Consider the following 14,615-nt stretch of genomic DNA (forward strand, 5'->3'; position numbering starts at 1 on the left):
GAACGATGTTCAGATTGTTGGTGGTGAAGAAAGAGACTCTCGGTTCCATATAGGAAGCAATTATTTGTGCCTCGCTTAACACCTGAAACCACATCTGCAGATGTTTTGGAAAGGAATTCCCATCTCAAAACATCACAGTGGAGGCGTTTAAATTTCCATATGTTCGTAGGATATCTTCATTTAAAATATCTGCTCCTCCTGAATATTAAATGTACTAAAATCTAAAAGTTTTTGGCTTAATGATGAATTTGTCATTAAGGAATTTGTTACAAACAGACGGAGACCTAATAATAGGCCTTCCACGACAGTACCTGCGCCAAAAAACTGAGCAGTTTATTTTTGGCCTATCAAAATGTTAGGGGACCTAATATGAAGCTACCTAAGCTTTATGCTGACTCCTCTGCCATTTCTGAAGACAATCTGGCCTTTACTGAGACTTGGCTGAAACTGGAGGTATCATACTCTGAAGTTCTGTCCAAAAATGTTAATACGTTTAGAACTGATCGCTCTCTTCGTAGGGGGGGGTGGGGTGCTGATTGCCGTTACCTCTACTTTAACATCGGAGAGAATATACTTTCCTAATCCCAATAACATAGAATTCGTTGGTGTTAAAGATTCTTTGAAATCTTTTTTTTTATTTATGTAACTTGTTCTTATATTCCACCTGGATCCGACTTAACAATTTATGAGCATCATTTGGCTGCAATACTTTAACATCGGATGGAATATACTTTTTTTACTTTTTTTTATTTATGTAACTTGTTCTTATATTCCACCTGGATCCGACTTCACAATTTATAAGCATCATTTGACTGCAATAAAAACTGTTTAATCTCATCTTTCCGAAAGGGATCTTTTGATTGTTTTGGGTGATTTCAATCTCACTGATATTTCTTGGTCCCCTTCTACTGACTCACTTGTCTCTTCCCCTTTATCTGACCAAGACTTTGTTGACGGTCTTTTAGAATTATCATTAAGCAATTTAGCTTTATACGTAAATCACTTAACAGAAAATTAAATCTTGATTTTGTCTTAGATCCGTCTGAAGTCACGGTATCTAGAATTGACCCACTAGTTGTGCCAGAAGACCGGTATCATCCCACATTGGAACTTACAATTTGTCTTCCCTTTGTTGATACCCTCTCTCCGTTACTTTCTCCAACTAAAAGAAGATGCTTTCGTAAATGCGACTTTAAAAAACTCAACAAGATGACTTCACAATATAACTGGGCAAATTTATTTAATTGCTTGAATATTAAAAGTGCTACGGAACTATTTTATATTGTCCTAAACTCTATTTTCTGTGAATGTGTTCCTGATAGTTTTCCTCCTAAGTTAGACTGGCCTCCTTGGTTTACCAATGAGTTGCAAAGACTTAGAAACCTTAAAACAAACTTTTATAAAAAGTACAACATGGCGGGTGGGCCATCCAATTTTTCAAGATATGTGGTGGCTCGTACTTATTTTAATGTACATAACAGTCATTGCTATTCCATGTATTTGAACCGATGTAAATTTGAATTTTCAAAGTATCCGAGGAAGTTTTATAACTTTGTCAATTCTAAGCGAAAGTTTTCAGCATTGCCATAATCAGTACGATTAAACTCTGTTGAGGCATCTATGGATCCCGAAGTTGCAGATTTATTTGCTGAATTCTTACAATCTACTTATAGTTCTGTTTCTTGGTCTTATTCTAGCTACCCTAATCACTTAATCAGGGCAAATTGTATTTTTAACGTTACTCGTAGAGTAAAAGGGTATACTAGATTCGTCGGAAAGTATGTAACAGTCAGAAGGAAGCGTTTCCGACCTTATAAAGTATATATATATTCTTGATCAGGATCACTAGCCGAGTCGATCTAGCCATGTCCGTCTGTCCGTCTGTCCGTCCGTCCGGATGAACGCTGAGATCTCGGAAATTATAAGAGCTAGGCTATTGAGATTTGGCATGCAGATTCCTGAGCTTCTTACGCAGCGCAAGTTTGTTTCATCAATGTGCCACGCCCACTCTAACGCCCACAAACCGCCCAAAACTGTGGATCCTACAGCTTTAATGCTAGAATAAAAATTTTAACTGAAATGTATTGTTCTCATCAATACCTATCGATTAACGCAAAAAGTTTGCCACGCCCACTTTAACGCCCAGAAACCGCCCACAAACTTCAAAAAATCGTAAATATGAACGCGGATATCTCAGAAACTATAGCAGATAGAGAATTGGGATTTCTGATTTAGATTCCGTAGCCTTGTACGCAGTGCAAGTTTGTTACGCAAAGATGCCACGCCCACTCGTATGCCCACAATCCGCCCAAATCTGTGGTGCCCACAATTTTAATGCTAGATAAAAATTGTAACTGAAATGTATTTGTCTTGTTAATACCTATCGATTGATCCAAAAAAATGTTTGCCACGCCCACTCTAACGCCCATAACGCCTAAATCTGTCTACCGCCCACATAACCATATATTGAGATCAAGGGTAGGTGGCGCTTTTCAGTCTCGCTTTTTTCCTTGGATATCTCCATATCCCTTTGGTCCCATTAGCTGAGTAACGGGTATCTATAGTCGACTATAGCGTTCTCCCTTGTTTCTCCTGTATTCACCGAAAGTTCTCTCTTCAGGGATTTAGAAACTATAACGCCAACCTATTCTCCGTGACCAGATCGACTCCCTGGGTGTGTGATTAAGTTTTGTGCCCGAAGTATTTGTAAACCCATTCTTCATTTGTCTATCTCATCATCTGTTTTTCCTAGAATCTGGAAAGATTCTTTTATTATTCCACTCCACAAAAAGGGTGCGAAGGTTAATGTTCAGAACTATAGCGGAATCTCCAAATTGTCTGCAATTCCTAAAACATTTGAACGCATTATTACCTCTCATTTGAAACATTTGTGCTCCTCTTTGACATCTCCGTGTCAACATGGTTGTTTTAAGCGAAGATCGACCACCACTAACCTGCTCGAATTGACACCTTTTGTAATAGATGGACTTAACAAAAAATTGCAGACAGACGTTAAACATACAGATTTTAGTAAAGCCTGTGACTCCGTAAACCACTCCCTTCTTTTATTCAAATTAGATCAGCTAGGGTTTCCGAATAATCTGTTAACTTTGATTTCAAGTTATTTGAATGGTAGATCTCAGGGGGTTTTATTCAAAAACGCTGTTTCCAAGATGATCAACGTGACATCTGGAGTGCCTCAGGGCAGTCTTTTAGGCCCTTTGCTGTTTACTCTGTTTATAATTGATCTTCTCTCTTTCGTAACTCACTCTCGTGTACTAATGTATGCTGATGATGTTATTCTTTGTTCATCATATAATAATATTGAGTCTGGTTTCTGCTTGCAGTCAGAAATTAATAGATTCCAGGAATGGTGTCAGTACAACCTTTTGAATTTAAACTATCTGAAATGCAACGGTTTGACTTTTTATAGGGGTACGCCAACGTTCATGAGTTACTCTCTTCAGAACATGTCCCTGGACCGAATTTACTAAGTAAACGATTTGGGTGTTCTCCTAGATCCTAAATTTAAATTTGACTCCTACATAACCTCTTCTGTTAATAAAGCTATTAGTGTTCTTGGGTTTATAAAGCGTTGGTCTAAGGAATTTAAAGATCCATACACTACCAAATTATTTTTTAGCTCGCTTGTCCGTCCTAGTTATACCCGTTACTCGGAGAGTAAAAGGGCATACTAGATTCGTCGGAAAGTATGTAACAGGCAGAAGGAAGCGTTTCCGACCCCATAAAGTATATATATTCTTGATCAGGATCACTAGCCGAGTCGATCTAGCCATGTCCGTCTGTCCGTATGAACGCTGAGATCTCGGAAACTATGAGAGTTACAATACTGTGATTAGGCACGCAGATTCCTGAGATTCCTGCGCAGCGAAAGTTTGTTTCAGTAGAGTGCCACGCTCACTCTAACGCCCACAAACCGCCCAAAACTGTGGCTCCTACAGTTTTGATGCCAGATAGAAAATTTTAACTGAAATGTATTGTCCTCATCAATACCTATCGATTGACCCAAAAAAAAGTTTGCCACGCCCACTTTAACGCCCACAAACCGCGAAAACCTGTGACGCCCACAATTTTTATGCTAGATAAAAAATTTTAACTGAAATGTATTGTTCTCGTCAATACCTATCGATTGGTCCAAAAAAATTGGTCCACGCCCACTCTAACGCCCATAACACTTAAATCTGTATACCGCCGGTAGGTGGCGCATTTTAATCTCGCTTTGCTACTTGCATATCTCTATTTAGCTAAGTAACGGGTATCTGATAGTCGAGGTACTCGACTATAGCGTTCTGCCTTGTTTTGAATAATGTTCTTCCGTTTGGAGTCCTCAGTATCAAGTGCACATCGACCATTTAGAGTCCGTACAGAAACAATTTCTTATTTTTGCCTTACGTGGTTTGAACTGGGATCAAAACGTCTTACTTGAGTAGATTGCTATTAATTAATTTGCCTAGTCTAGTAAACCGTAGAACTATGCTTGGTTCCATTTTTATAAATAATCTTATAAGAGGCGATATTGATTCTGTAGATTTATTAAGCCGCCAAACTTTCAATGTTCCTGTTAGACTAATGCGAAATTACTATCCTATCAACTTGCCACGATGTTCATCTAATTTAAGTCAGCCCTTTCGCGTTCTTTCTAATAACTATAACAACCTCTGTTATTTAATTTGTTCTTCAACTTTTATTCATGTATTAAAAACTAAAATCCTAGCTCATTTGCTTTAGTCTTTTTGATCTATGTTTTTTCCTGTCTTTATTTGTTCTATGTACCTTCCTCGCGAACCGTGTTTGGCCGAAATAAAAATGGGCCCGCGCGTAACAAGCACGTGCTTGGTGTCGTTTGGGCCACTTCTTTGTACTGCTCTTAGTGCATCAACGTTCAACAATATATTGTCTAAGTCCAAATGTGATCAATCCGACGCAAAAGCATTCAATATATGTATTTCCATTGTGTCACTGGGAAGATGAAAAGAAGAAAGTCATGGCTATGATTCGTCAATTTGGCTTGCCAACTTTCTTTTTAACTCTGTCGGCCGCTAAAACTAGATGGCCAGAGCTGAAACCTGGGGGTATCTTCGGATGTAATTTCGTTACTACCTGTTATTGGCGAGTTAAGTTTCAACAGAGAGGTTCACCTCATATTCACGGTATGTTTTGGCTGAAAGACGCCTCGGAAGTGAATTTCAACAATGAAGAATCTATATCTAGTTTAATTGCCTTCATTGATCAGTTTGTACCTGTGGATGTAACAAACACAGACTTGGCTCCGTACATTAAATACCAAAAGTATAAGCACGGGCATTCATGTCTTAAAAAGGTGCGCGGACAATCTGTTTGTCGACTTGGTGTTCCATACGCTACAATGCCACGAACGAAAATAAAGAATTAACTTCCTGAAAAAACTCCAAACGTTTCTTAAGTTATTAGATGAATCTTCTTAGCGTAAAGAAACCACTGGTGGTAGGCGGAACACCCTGAAACCCCCAAAATATCCGACCACAACAAAACCTCAAATGTATTTAGGATCAGTAACCAAAAAAATATATTGATCAACTGCAATCTCTTCAATTGTCTTCAATTGACTCACCAGTTCCACCTTCCTTAAATAATCTGCCACCTTATCAGTGGTCTTGCCAAAAAACAAATATATGTGAGGGAATAGGTCTGGCATCCTTGTCAGCCGAACTCACCACAGATGAACAGCACTACTAATTATGGGCGAGGTGAAAAAGGAAGTCTTGTACAAGCACTTAGAGCGAGACAGACGAAGAAGAAATACGTGAATTATATACGAAGTAAAAGAACGAGTAATAACCAAAAACGCTGTTAAAATCCCTATTAAATATCCAAAACTATAATCAGAACTACTTATCACTATTCCTTTTAAATGAAACTATAAACCTATTATAATAAAATTACAATTAGTGGGACTTTTCATGGGTAGAGAACGCGAGTGAGAACGACGAATACAAGTGTAAGGAAGAGCAACGAGTACGAACGAACATTTACAAAATCTGTTTCTGCAAACATGCCCAGTCTAGCTGAATTTGAGCCCGTTTTACAGGCGCTAAAATCTGAAAAAAATAAGTTTTTCTACGAAATTGACGGCGATCGGCATAACTGAAAGCGACTACGGGGTTCCGACGGGTTTGACTTGCGCAAAATTTATCAAAAAGCGACCTTGCCATAATTTGCAACATTTTGGGCTTGCAACACGACAAAAGTGACCTCATGCTACACATTTTCCAAAATTTGCGCGCAGGAAAACTGCTGGAAGATGCAGATAAAGAGGACTCCGAAGATGATGAAGTAGACGAACGAGAAGAGAATGACGAAGATAACGTCGAGAAAAGCTCTAACTGTGACGACTACGAGTTTCGTTCTGTGCGAAGCAGCACAGAGAAGCAGAAAAAACTGAACAACGCACGGGCTGGCACAGTGGCGTCCAACAATAACGATTCCGCCTCTGTACAAAGTGTCGCTGTGAATTCGCCGCATTTTTCTGTAAACTTCCGCGATGTAGAAGACTCTACTCGGCCGTTCAGTGGAGATGAGGTTGCAGTTGAGGTTTGGATTTCCGATTTCGAGAACATGGTATCCATTATGTATTGGGATGACCTGCAAAAACTCATTTTCGCGAAACGTTCTCTAAAAGGTCTCGCTTAAGTCTTTATTATGAGTGAGCGTGGTATCAAAAATTGGCAATGTTAAAAAACGCGTTGATAAAAGAGTTCAAAGCCGAAGTAAATAGTGCTCAATTAAATAAGTTGCTATCCGAAAGAAAAATCAAAAACAATGAAAGTGTTCAAGAATATCTCCTCAAAATGAAAGAAATTGCTTCTCGTGGCAGTGTAGACAACTGTGAACTTATGCAATATGTGATTGGCGGAATCACAAATCGATTTTGTACAATGCCAAGGACTTGAAGGAGTTCAAGGATAAATTGAAGTGCTACGAGAAAATTCGCAAAAAGTTCGGAAAGCCCAAAATTTACGAAGACAAGTCAAAATACCCGATAGGTAAAGAAAGTGCGGGTCATAAGGAAGTGTCACTGCAAAGATAGGTACATTGCTTCAACTGTGGTGCCGGTGGTCATACATCTAATCAGTGCCCCAATCGAAACAGTGGTCGAAAGTGTTTTAACTGTAATAGTTTTGGACACATATCGAAGGACTGCCCCACAGGCAAGATAGAAACGGTTGAAACTCCGAAAAATACGCGCAAAGTATCCGCTGACAAACTTTCGATGTGTAAAGACATTTTTTAGGTAAATCGATAGGTATTGATAAGAACAATACATTTCAGTTAAAATTTTTATTCTAGCATCAAAACTGTAGGAGCCACAGTTTTGAGCGGTTTGTGGGCGTTAGAGTGGGCGTGGCACATTGCTGAAACAAACTTGCGCTGCGTAAGAAGCTCAGGAATCTGCACGCCAAATCTCAATAGCCTAGCTCTTATAGTTTCCGAGATCTCAGCGTTCATCCGGACGGACGGACAGACGGACATGGCTAGATCGACTCGGCTAGTGATCCTGATCAAGAATATATATACTTTATGGGGTCGGAAACGCTTCCTTCTGCCTGTTACATACTTTCCGACGAATGTAGTATACCCGTTTACTCTACGAGTAACGGGTATAACGACGAATCTATTATACCCTTTTATTCTACGAGTAACGGGTATAACTACAGACGCAGAAAGAAAGTTTTCTAGCTACGAGTTGGAGATCCTGGCAGTGGTAGAAGCTTTCCGAAAATTCCTAATATACCTGTTGGGTATGCATTTCAAGCTGATCAGCGATTGCAATGCTTTCACGAAGACGATTGAGAAAAGAGAAGTCTGAACTAGAGTCGCAGTTCCTCGAACTTCAGGAGTTTGACTTTGAAGTCGAACACAGATCAGGCACACGCATACGCCATGCTGATGCTCTAAGCCGTTACCCTGTAATGATGATCTCCGACGATAGTTTGCACAGCAAATTGAAGTGTGTTCAATCGCAGGGCGAGGAATTGAAAGCCATCATAGACATCCTTGCTGAAAAATCTATACACAACAATTTATTTTTACGATCTGGTTTGCTGTACAAATTGGTGAACGACGACGAGCCTATTGTTGTACCACCGATCTTTCAACGTGAAATCATTCGGCAGGCTCATGAGAAAGACATTTTTCTGTAAAGAAAAACAAAGATATCATCGGAAAGAAATATTACATTCCTAAACTTGAAGACAAGATCCAAAGACAGATTAAATGCTGCATTCCGTGTATCGTATCCAACCGTAACCTTGGGAAAAAAGAAGGAGAGTTGCACCCTTTGCCCAAGGAAGCGGAGCCACTTCAAACATTCCACATCGATTTTATGGGTCCACTCCAATCAACTCACAAGGCGTACAAACACATTCTTGCTGTCATTGACGGATTCACCAAACTTTGTTGGCTATACCCTAAGAAATCAACATCCTCTAAGGACGTCATCACTAGACTAGAGGCTCAGAGCGCAATATTTGGAAATCCTGCTCAAATAATATACGATCGAGGCACAGCGTTCACTTCAGACGAGTTCAAGATGTATTGTGAGAACGAGGGCATTTAACTTCACGCAGTAACCACTGGAGTTCCGAGAGCAAACGGTCAAGTCGAACACTTGCTGATCGCAGCAAGTGGTATAAGTTCGTGAACCAGGTGCAGCACACAATTAATTCGACGTACTGCAGAAGTACACACACAACTCCATTCGAACTTCTTGTAGGCATCAAGATGCGCAGTAAAACAGACGTCCTGTTGAAGGAAATAATGAAGGAGTTGACACAAATGTTTCAGGAAAATCGAGACGAGATCCGCAAAGCTGCAAAGCAACAGGTCCTGGCTCTGCAGAATGAAAACAAGCACTCATACAACCTTAGACGTAGACCAGCAGCAACATACAAAGTTGGCGATATTGTCGCTATCAAACGCAAGCAACTTGGTGGTGGACTTAAGCTAAAGCCTAAGTACTTGGGTCACTACTACGTTACAAAAGTCAAACCGAAGGACACTTACGATGTTGTAAAGGAATCGCTAACTGCGGACAAACCAAGATACACTACCTCTTGCGCTGAGTATATGAAGCCATGGATGAAAATATCCTCCGAGGACGACGACAATACATTCGGGGCGAATGTTTAGAAGGATGGCCGAGTTGTGGGAATAGGTCTGGCATCCTTGTCAGCCGAACCCACCACAGATGAACAGCACTACTAATTATGGGCGAGGTGAAAAAGGAAGTCTTGTACAAGCACTTAGAACGAGAGAGACGAAGAAGAAAGACGTGAATTATATACGAAGTAAAAGAACGACGCGAGTAATAACCAAAAACGTTGTTAAAATCCATATAAAATACCCAAAACTATAATCAGAACTACTTATCACTATTCCTTTTAAATAAAACTATAAACCTATTATAATAAAATTACAATTAGTGGGACTTTTCATGGGTAGAGAACGCGAGTGAGAACGACGAATACAAGTGTAAGGAAGAGCAACGAGTACGAACGAACATTTACAAAATCTGTTTCTGCAAACATGCCCAGTCTAGCTGATTTTGAGTCCGTTTTACAGGCGCTAAAATCTGAAAAAAATAAGTTTTTCTACGAAATTGACGGCGATCGGCATAACTGAATGCGACTACGGGGTTTCGACGGGTTTGACTTGCGCAAAATTTATCAAAAGGCGACCTTGCCATAATTTGCAACATTTTGGGCTTGCAACACGACAAAAGTGATCTCATGCTACACATTTTCCAAAATTTGCGCGCAGGAAAACTGCTGGAAGATGCAGATAAAGAGGACTCCGGAGATGATGAAGTAGACGAACGAGAAGAGAATGACGAAGATAACGACGAGAAAAGCTCTAACTGTGACGACTACGAGTTTCGCTCTGTGCGAAGCAGCACAGAGAAGCAGAAAAAACTGAACAACGCACGGGCTGGCACAGTGGCGTCCAACAATAACGATTCCGCCTCTGTACAAAGTGTCGCTGTGAATTCGCCGCATTTTTCTGTAAACTTCCGCGATGTAGAAGACTCTACTCGGCCGTTCAGTGGAGATGAGGTTGCAGTTGAGGTTTGGATTTCCGATTTCGAGAACATGGTATCCATTATGTATTGGGATGACCTGCAAAAACTCATTTTCGCGAAACGTTCTCTAAAAGGTCTCGCTTAAGTCTTTATTATGAGTGAGCGTAGTCTCAAAAATTGGCAATGTTAAAAAACGCGTTGATAAAAGAGTTCAAAGCCGAAGTAAATAGTGCTCAATTAAATAAGTTGCTATCCGAAAGAAAAATCAAAAACAATGAAAGTGTTCAAGAATATCTCCTCAAAATGAAAGAAATTGCTTCTCGTGGCAGTGTAGACAACTGTGAACTTATGCAATATGTGATTGGCGGAATCACAAATCGATTTTGTACAATGCCAAGGACTTGAAGGAGTTCAAGGATAAATTGAAGTGCTACGAGAAAATTCGCAAAAAGTTCGGAAAGCCCAAAATTTACGAAGACAAGTCAAAATACCCGATAGGTAAGGAAAGTGCGGGTCATAAGGAAGTGTCACTGCAAAGATAGGTACATTGCTTCAACTGTGGTGCCGGTGGTCATACATCTAATCAGTGCCCCAATCGAAACAGTGGTCGAAAGTGTTTTAACTGTAATAGTTTTGGACACATATCGAAGGACTGCCCCACAGGCAAGATAGAAACGGTTGAAACTCCGAAAAATACGCGCAATGTATCCGCTGACAAACTTTCGATGTGTAAAGACATTTTTTAGGTAAATCGATAGGTATTGATAAGAACAATACATTTCAGTTAAAATTTTTATTCTAGCATCAAAACTGTAGGAGCCACAGTTTTGAGCGGTTTGTGGGCGTTAGAGTGGGCGTGGCACATTGCTGAAACAAACTTGCGCTGCGTAAGAAGCTCAGGAATCTGCACGCCAAATCTCAATAGCCTAGCTCTTATAGTTTCCGAGATCTCAGCGCTCATCCGGACGGACGGACAGACGGACATGGCTAGATCGACTCGGCTAGTGATCCTGATCAAGAATATATATACTTTATGGGGTCGGAATCGTTTCCTTCTGCCTGTTACATACTTTCCGACGAATGTAGTATACCCGTTTACTCTACGAGTAACGGGTATAACGACGAATCTATTATACCCTTTTATTCTACGAGTAACGGGTATAACTACAGACGCAGAAAGAAAGTTTTCTAGCTACGAGTTGGAGATCCTGGCAGTGGTAGAAGCTTTCCGAAAATTCCTAATATACCTGTTGGGTATGCATTTCAAGCTGATCAGCGATTGCAATGCTTTCACGAAGACGATTGAGAAAAGAGAAGTCTGAACTAGAGTCGCAGTTCCTCGAACTTCAGGAGTTTGACTTTGAAGTCGAACACAGATCAGGCACACGCATACGCCATGCTGATGCTCTAAGCCGTTACCCTGTAATGATGATCTCCGACGATAGTTTGCACATCAAATTGAAGTGTGTTCAATCGCAGGGCGAGGAATTAAAAGCCATCATAGACATCCTTGCTGAAAAATCTATACACAACAATTTCTTTTTACGATCTGGTTTGCTGTACAAATTGGTGAACGACGACGAGCTTATTGTTGTACCACCGATCTTTCAACGTGAAATCATTCGGCAGTGTTAACAAATTAGACGCCAGAAGTGTAACTGTTTAAATTGATTTTTATTTGTATTCACCGAACATTCTATATAATTTAGTACACTCAATTTCGATGCGCTGTGGTTGCGTTGGTAGCAAAAATGTGACTGGGTATATTACTACAAGAACAGGCTGAATTAAGTCGTAAAGACGTTACCGTAAGAGATGAATGGAAAAGTACTGACCGAGGCAATGCATTTGGCAAAGCTCTTGCATGTACATACGAATAAGCTGCGCTTCATGCGCGTGTATGTGTAAATAGATAACACAGGCGAGCGAGAGATAAAGTTTACAAGAATAAATGTAAAGGGTGTCTGGTTCCCCAACATACCGCCCCCCCTGAACGGCTGTTCAGCAAAGGGGCAAGATCGCCAATTTGGTAATTGGCCGCTTGAAGACTCCTTGGGCGGTTTTGACGGTAACAACTCGGACCTTGTCGTCTTTTCCGGCGTGTACCTCCTGGATACGTCCTAGAATCCATTTCGATGGAGGTAGATTTGGTTCCTTAAGCACTACCAGTGTGTCGACCTTCAAATTATCGTCTTCCAGTTGCCATTTGGTGCGCTCGTGCAGAGAGGTTAGGTACTCCATATGCCAGCGTTTCCAAAAGTCTTGGACCATTGCTTGTAGTTGAGTCCATCGTTCCAAGCGGTTGATGGGGACGTCTAGACGGGATGGCTCCGGTAAGGCAGTATAGGGAGTGCCAGTCAAAAAATGGGCCGGAGTAAGTGGATCCAAAGTAGAATCCCCTGATGAGCAAAGAGGGCGAGAATTAAGTACGGCTTCAATCTGTATTAAAACTGTAGACAATTCCTCGAAGGTTAGGGCTGACGATCCCATTATTCTTTTCATATGTAGCTTGATGGACCGAACTCCGGCTTCCCATATTCCCCCGAAGTGTGGGGCAGAAGGCGGTATGAAGTGCCACAGGATTCCTTCGTTGGCGAAGAAGTTTGCTAAGTTCTCATCCTTGCGTTGCTCCATGGCTAGCAGCCGCATTTCGTCGAGTACTCGTTTGCTGCCATGAAAGGTGGTACCGTTGTCTGAGTAGAGATCAGTTGGTTTAGATCGCCGAGCAATGAATCGTTGGAAAGCCGCAATAAAGGCCTTGGTTGTTAAATCGGTGACTGCTTCGATGTGGAGAGCCTTCGTTGTTAGACAAAAGAATACTGCGAACCATGCCTTTCCGATCACTGGTGTGCGCCCAGTTGAACCTTTAATTGAAATTGGCCCGGCATAATCCAAGCCGGTATGTTGAAAGCAACGGCTGGCTTGAACCCGAGGTACAGGTAGCTCTCCCATGATCTGGCTACTTGTGCTCTTGCGTTGGAGAAAACAGCGTTTACATTGAAAGACAGTCTTTCGGACGATATTTCGTGCACCCAGGATCCAGTACTGTTGTCGAAGATTTGTGAACGTGGCGTCCACTCCAGTGTGAAGATTCGTCACATGAGAATGTCGTACCAGGAGCTCGGCGACTGGAGAACTCTTTGCAATTATAACCGGGTGCTTGGCGTTGTAGTTAAGGGTCGACCTCTCGATTCGTCCGCCAACTCGCATTAGTCCGTCCTTATCCAGAAATGGAGAAAACCGGATCAGCTGCGATTTTGCATGAAGCTGGCGTCCGTTTTCTAGCTGCGTATACTGTCTTTGAAAGGCCTTTCGTTGGATGTGACGAAGAAGTTGGTTTCGTGCTGCCTGCAGTTCCGTTGAAGTTAGGTACTCAGAATAAGGCCTGTGCTGCAAACGAAGACGATGAATAAAGCGATAACAATAGCTAGTTACTCTTATGAGCCGAGTCTAGGATGAGATCTTGTTGATGAGCAACTCGTCCATACTTTCGTCAGGTGTTCACGCCAAAAGGGCGTTTAATTTCAGGAGGCAGTGTCGAGCGGCAGTTTTATCCAGATTTCTATATCTCGCGCGCTCGCACTGCCGTCCGCTCTCCCTCTCCATCTCTCCCCTAAGTCTCCGCTCTGCTCTGGAGCGCTTAAGTTAAGTTAGGCTTAAGCAGTTCTTGTTTCAAAGTGATACAATAAACATCTACGCCCGTCGCGTAAAAAACCCAAAGTACCCGCGTATTTTTATGCGTACCACTCGATCTTGGGGCTTCAATTATTTCAGCGATCAAGCCGCACCGCCCCAACATTTTGGTCCAGTTCGAGCAGGATTTCAAAATCTTTGGACTTTCCTCTCCTGGAGTTTCCTTTGATTTTGTCCCAGCAGGCTTGAAACACTCCAGATAAGTTCCGCTTACTATAATTGCCGGTCATACAGCCAGTTTTTCGAACCCTATTTCGACTGACTTTCTGTATGATATATTGTCTAAATCCAAAAGAGATTAATCCGACGCAACGGCATTTAATATATGTATTTCAATTCCGTTACTTGTGCCCGACAATATTCCAGTTTCCTTTGCCCACAGTTGCACACTTGAAACAATTCCAGTAAATATTTCAGTGCAACTATTCAACGAAAATATTTGTCAAATATATTTTCAATTCCAATCGTGTGTAAAATATAACTCAGCCGCAGTAAAAAATTCCCGGTCATAAAATTTTTCCTTAAGATTTGCACTCTTTATTTTTTACTGTGTTCCAGCTGCGTGTGTATATTTACATAAATATTCTAATACAGTCCACTCTAACTACTCTTTCTAATACAGTCCACTCCAACTACTTTTCTCGACCTACAAATACGGCTAATCTATTTCCAATATTAAGAACAAAGTTACAAATTCCACAAATTTACTCCAGCAAATCGTTTGCAATTTAGTTGTGCAGGTGACAAACAAACGCACCGACATACAAACATAAGCGAAGTCTTTCCCATTCCCGCAACGTTATTCTGCTACTCGCAATCCACATATGTACACACATACATACGT

General features: G+C 41.1%; 1 protein-coding gene across 1 annotated transcript; it reads right to left on the minus strand.

Annotated features, from left to right (window-relative positions):
• Window positions 1–12,079: 12,079 nt before the first annotated feature.
• Window positions 12,080–13,288, minus strand: LOC139354429 (uncharacterized). Its single transcript, XM_070998663.1, has one exon. It carries the CDS (start codon window positions 13,286–13,288, stop codon window positions 12,080–12,082), a length of 1,209 nt encoding a protein of 402 aa, XP_070854764.1.
• Window positions 13,289–14,615: the final 1,327 nt, after the last annotated feature.

The sequence above is a fragment of the Drosophila suzukii genome (assembly GCF_043229965.1).
Source record: "Drosophila suzukii chromosome 2 unlocalized genomic scaffold, CBGP_Dsuzu_IsoJpt1.0 scf_2c, whole genome shotgun sequence".
NCBI classification, from domain to species: Eukaryota; Metazoa; Arthropoda; class Insecta; order Diptera; family Drosophilidae; genus Drosophila; species Drosophila suzukii.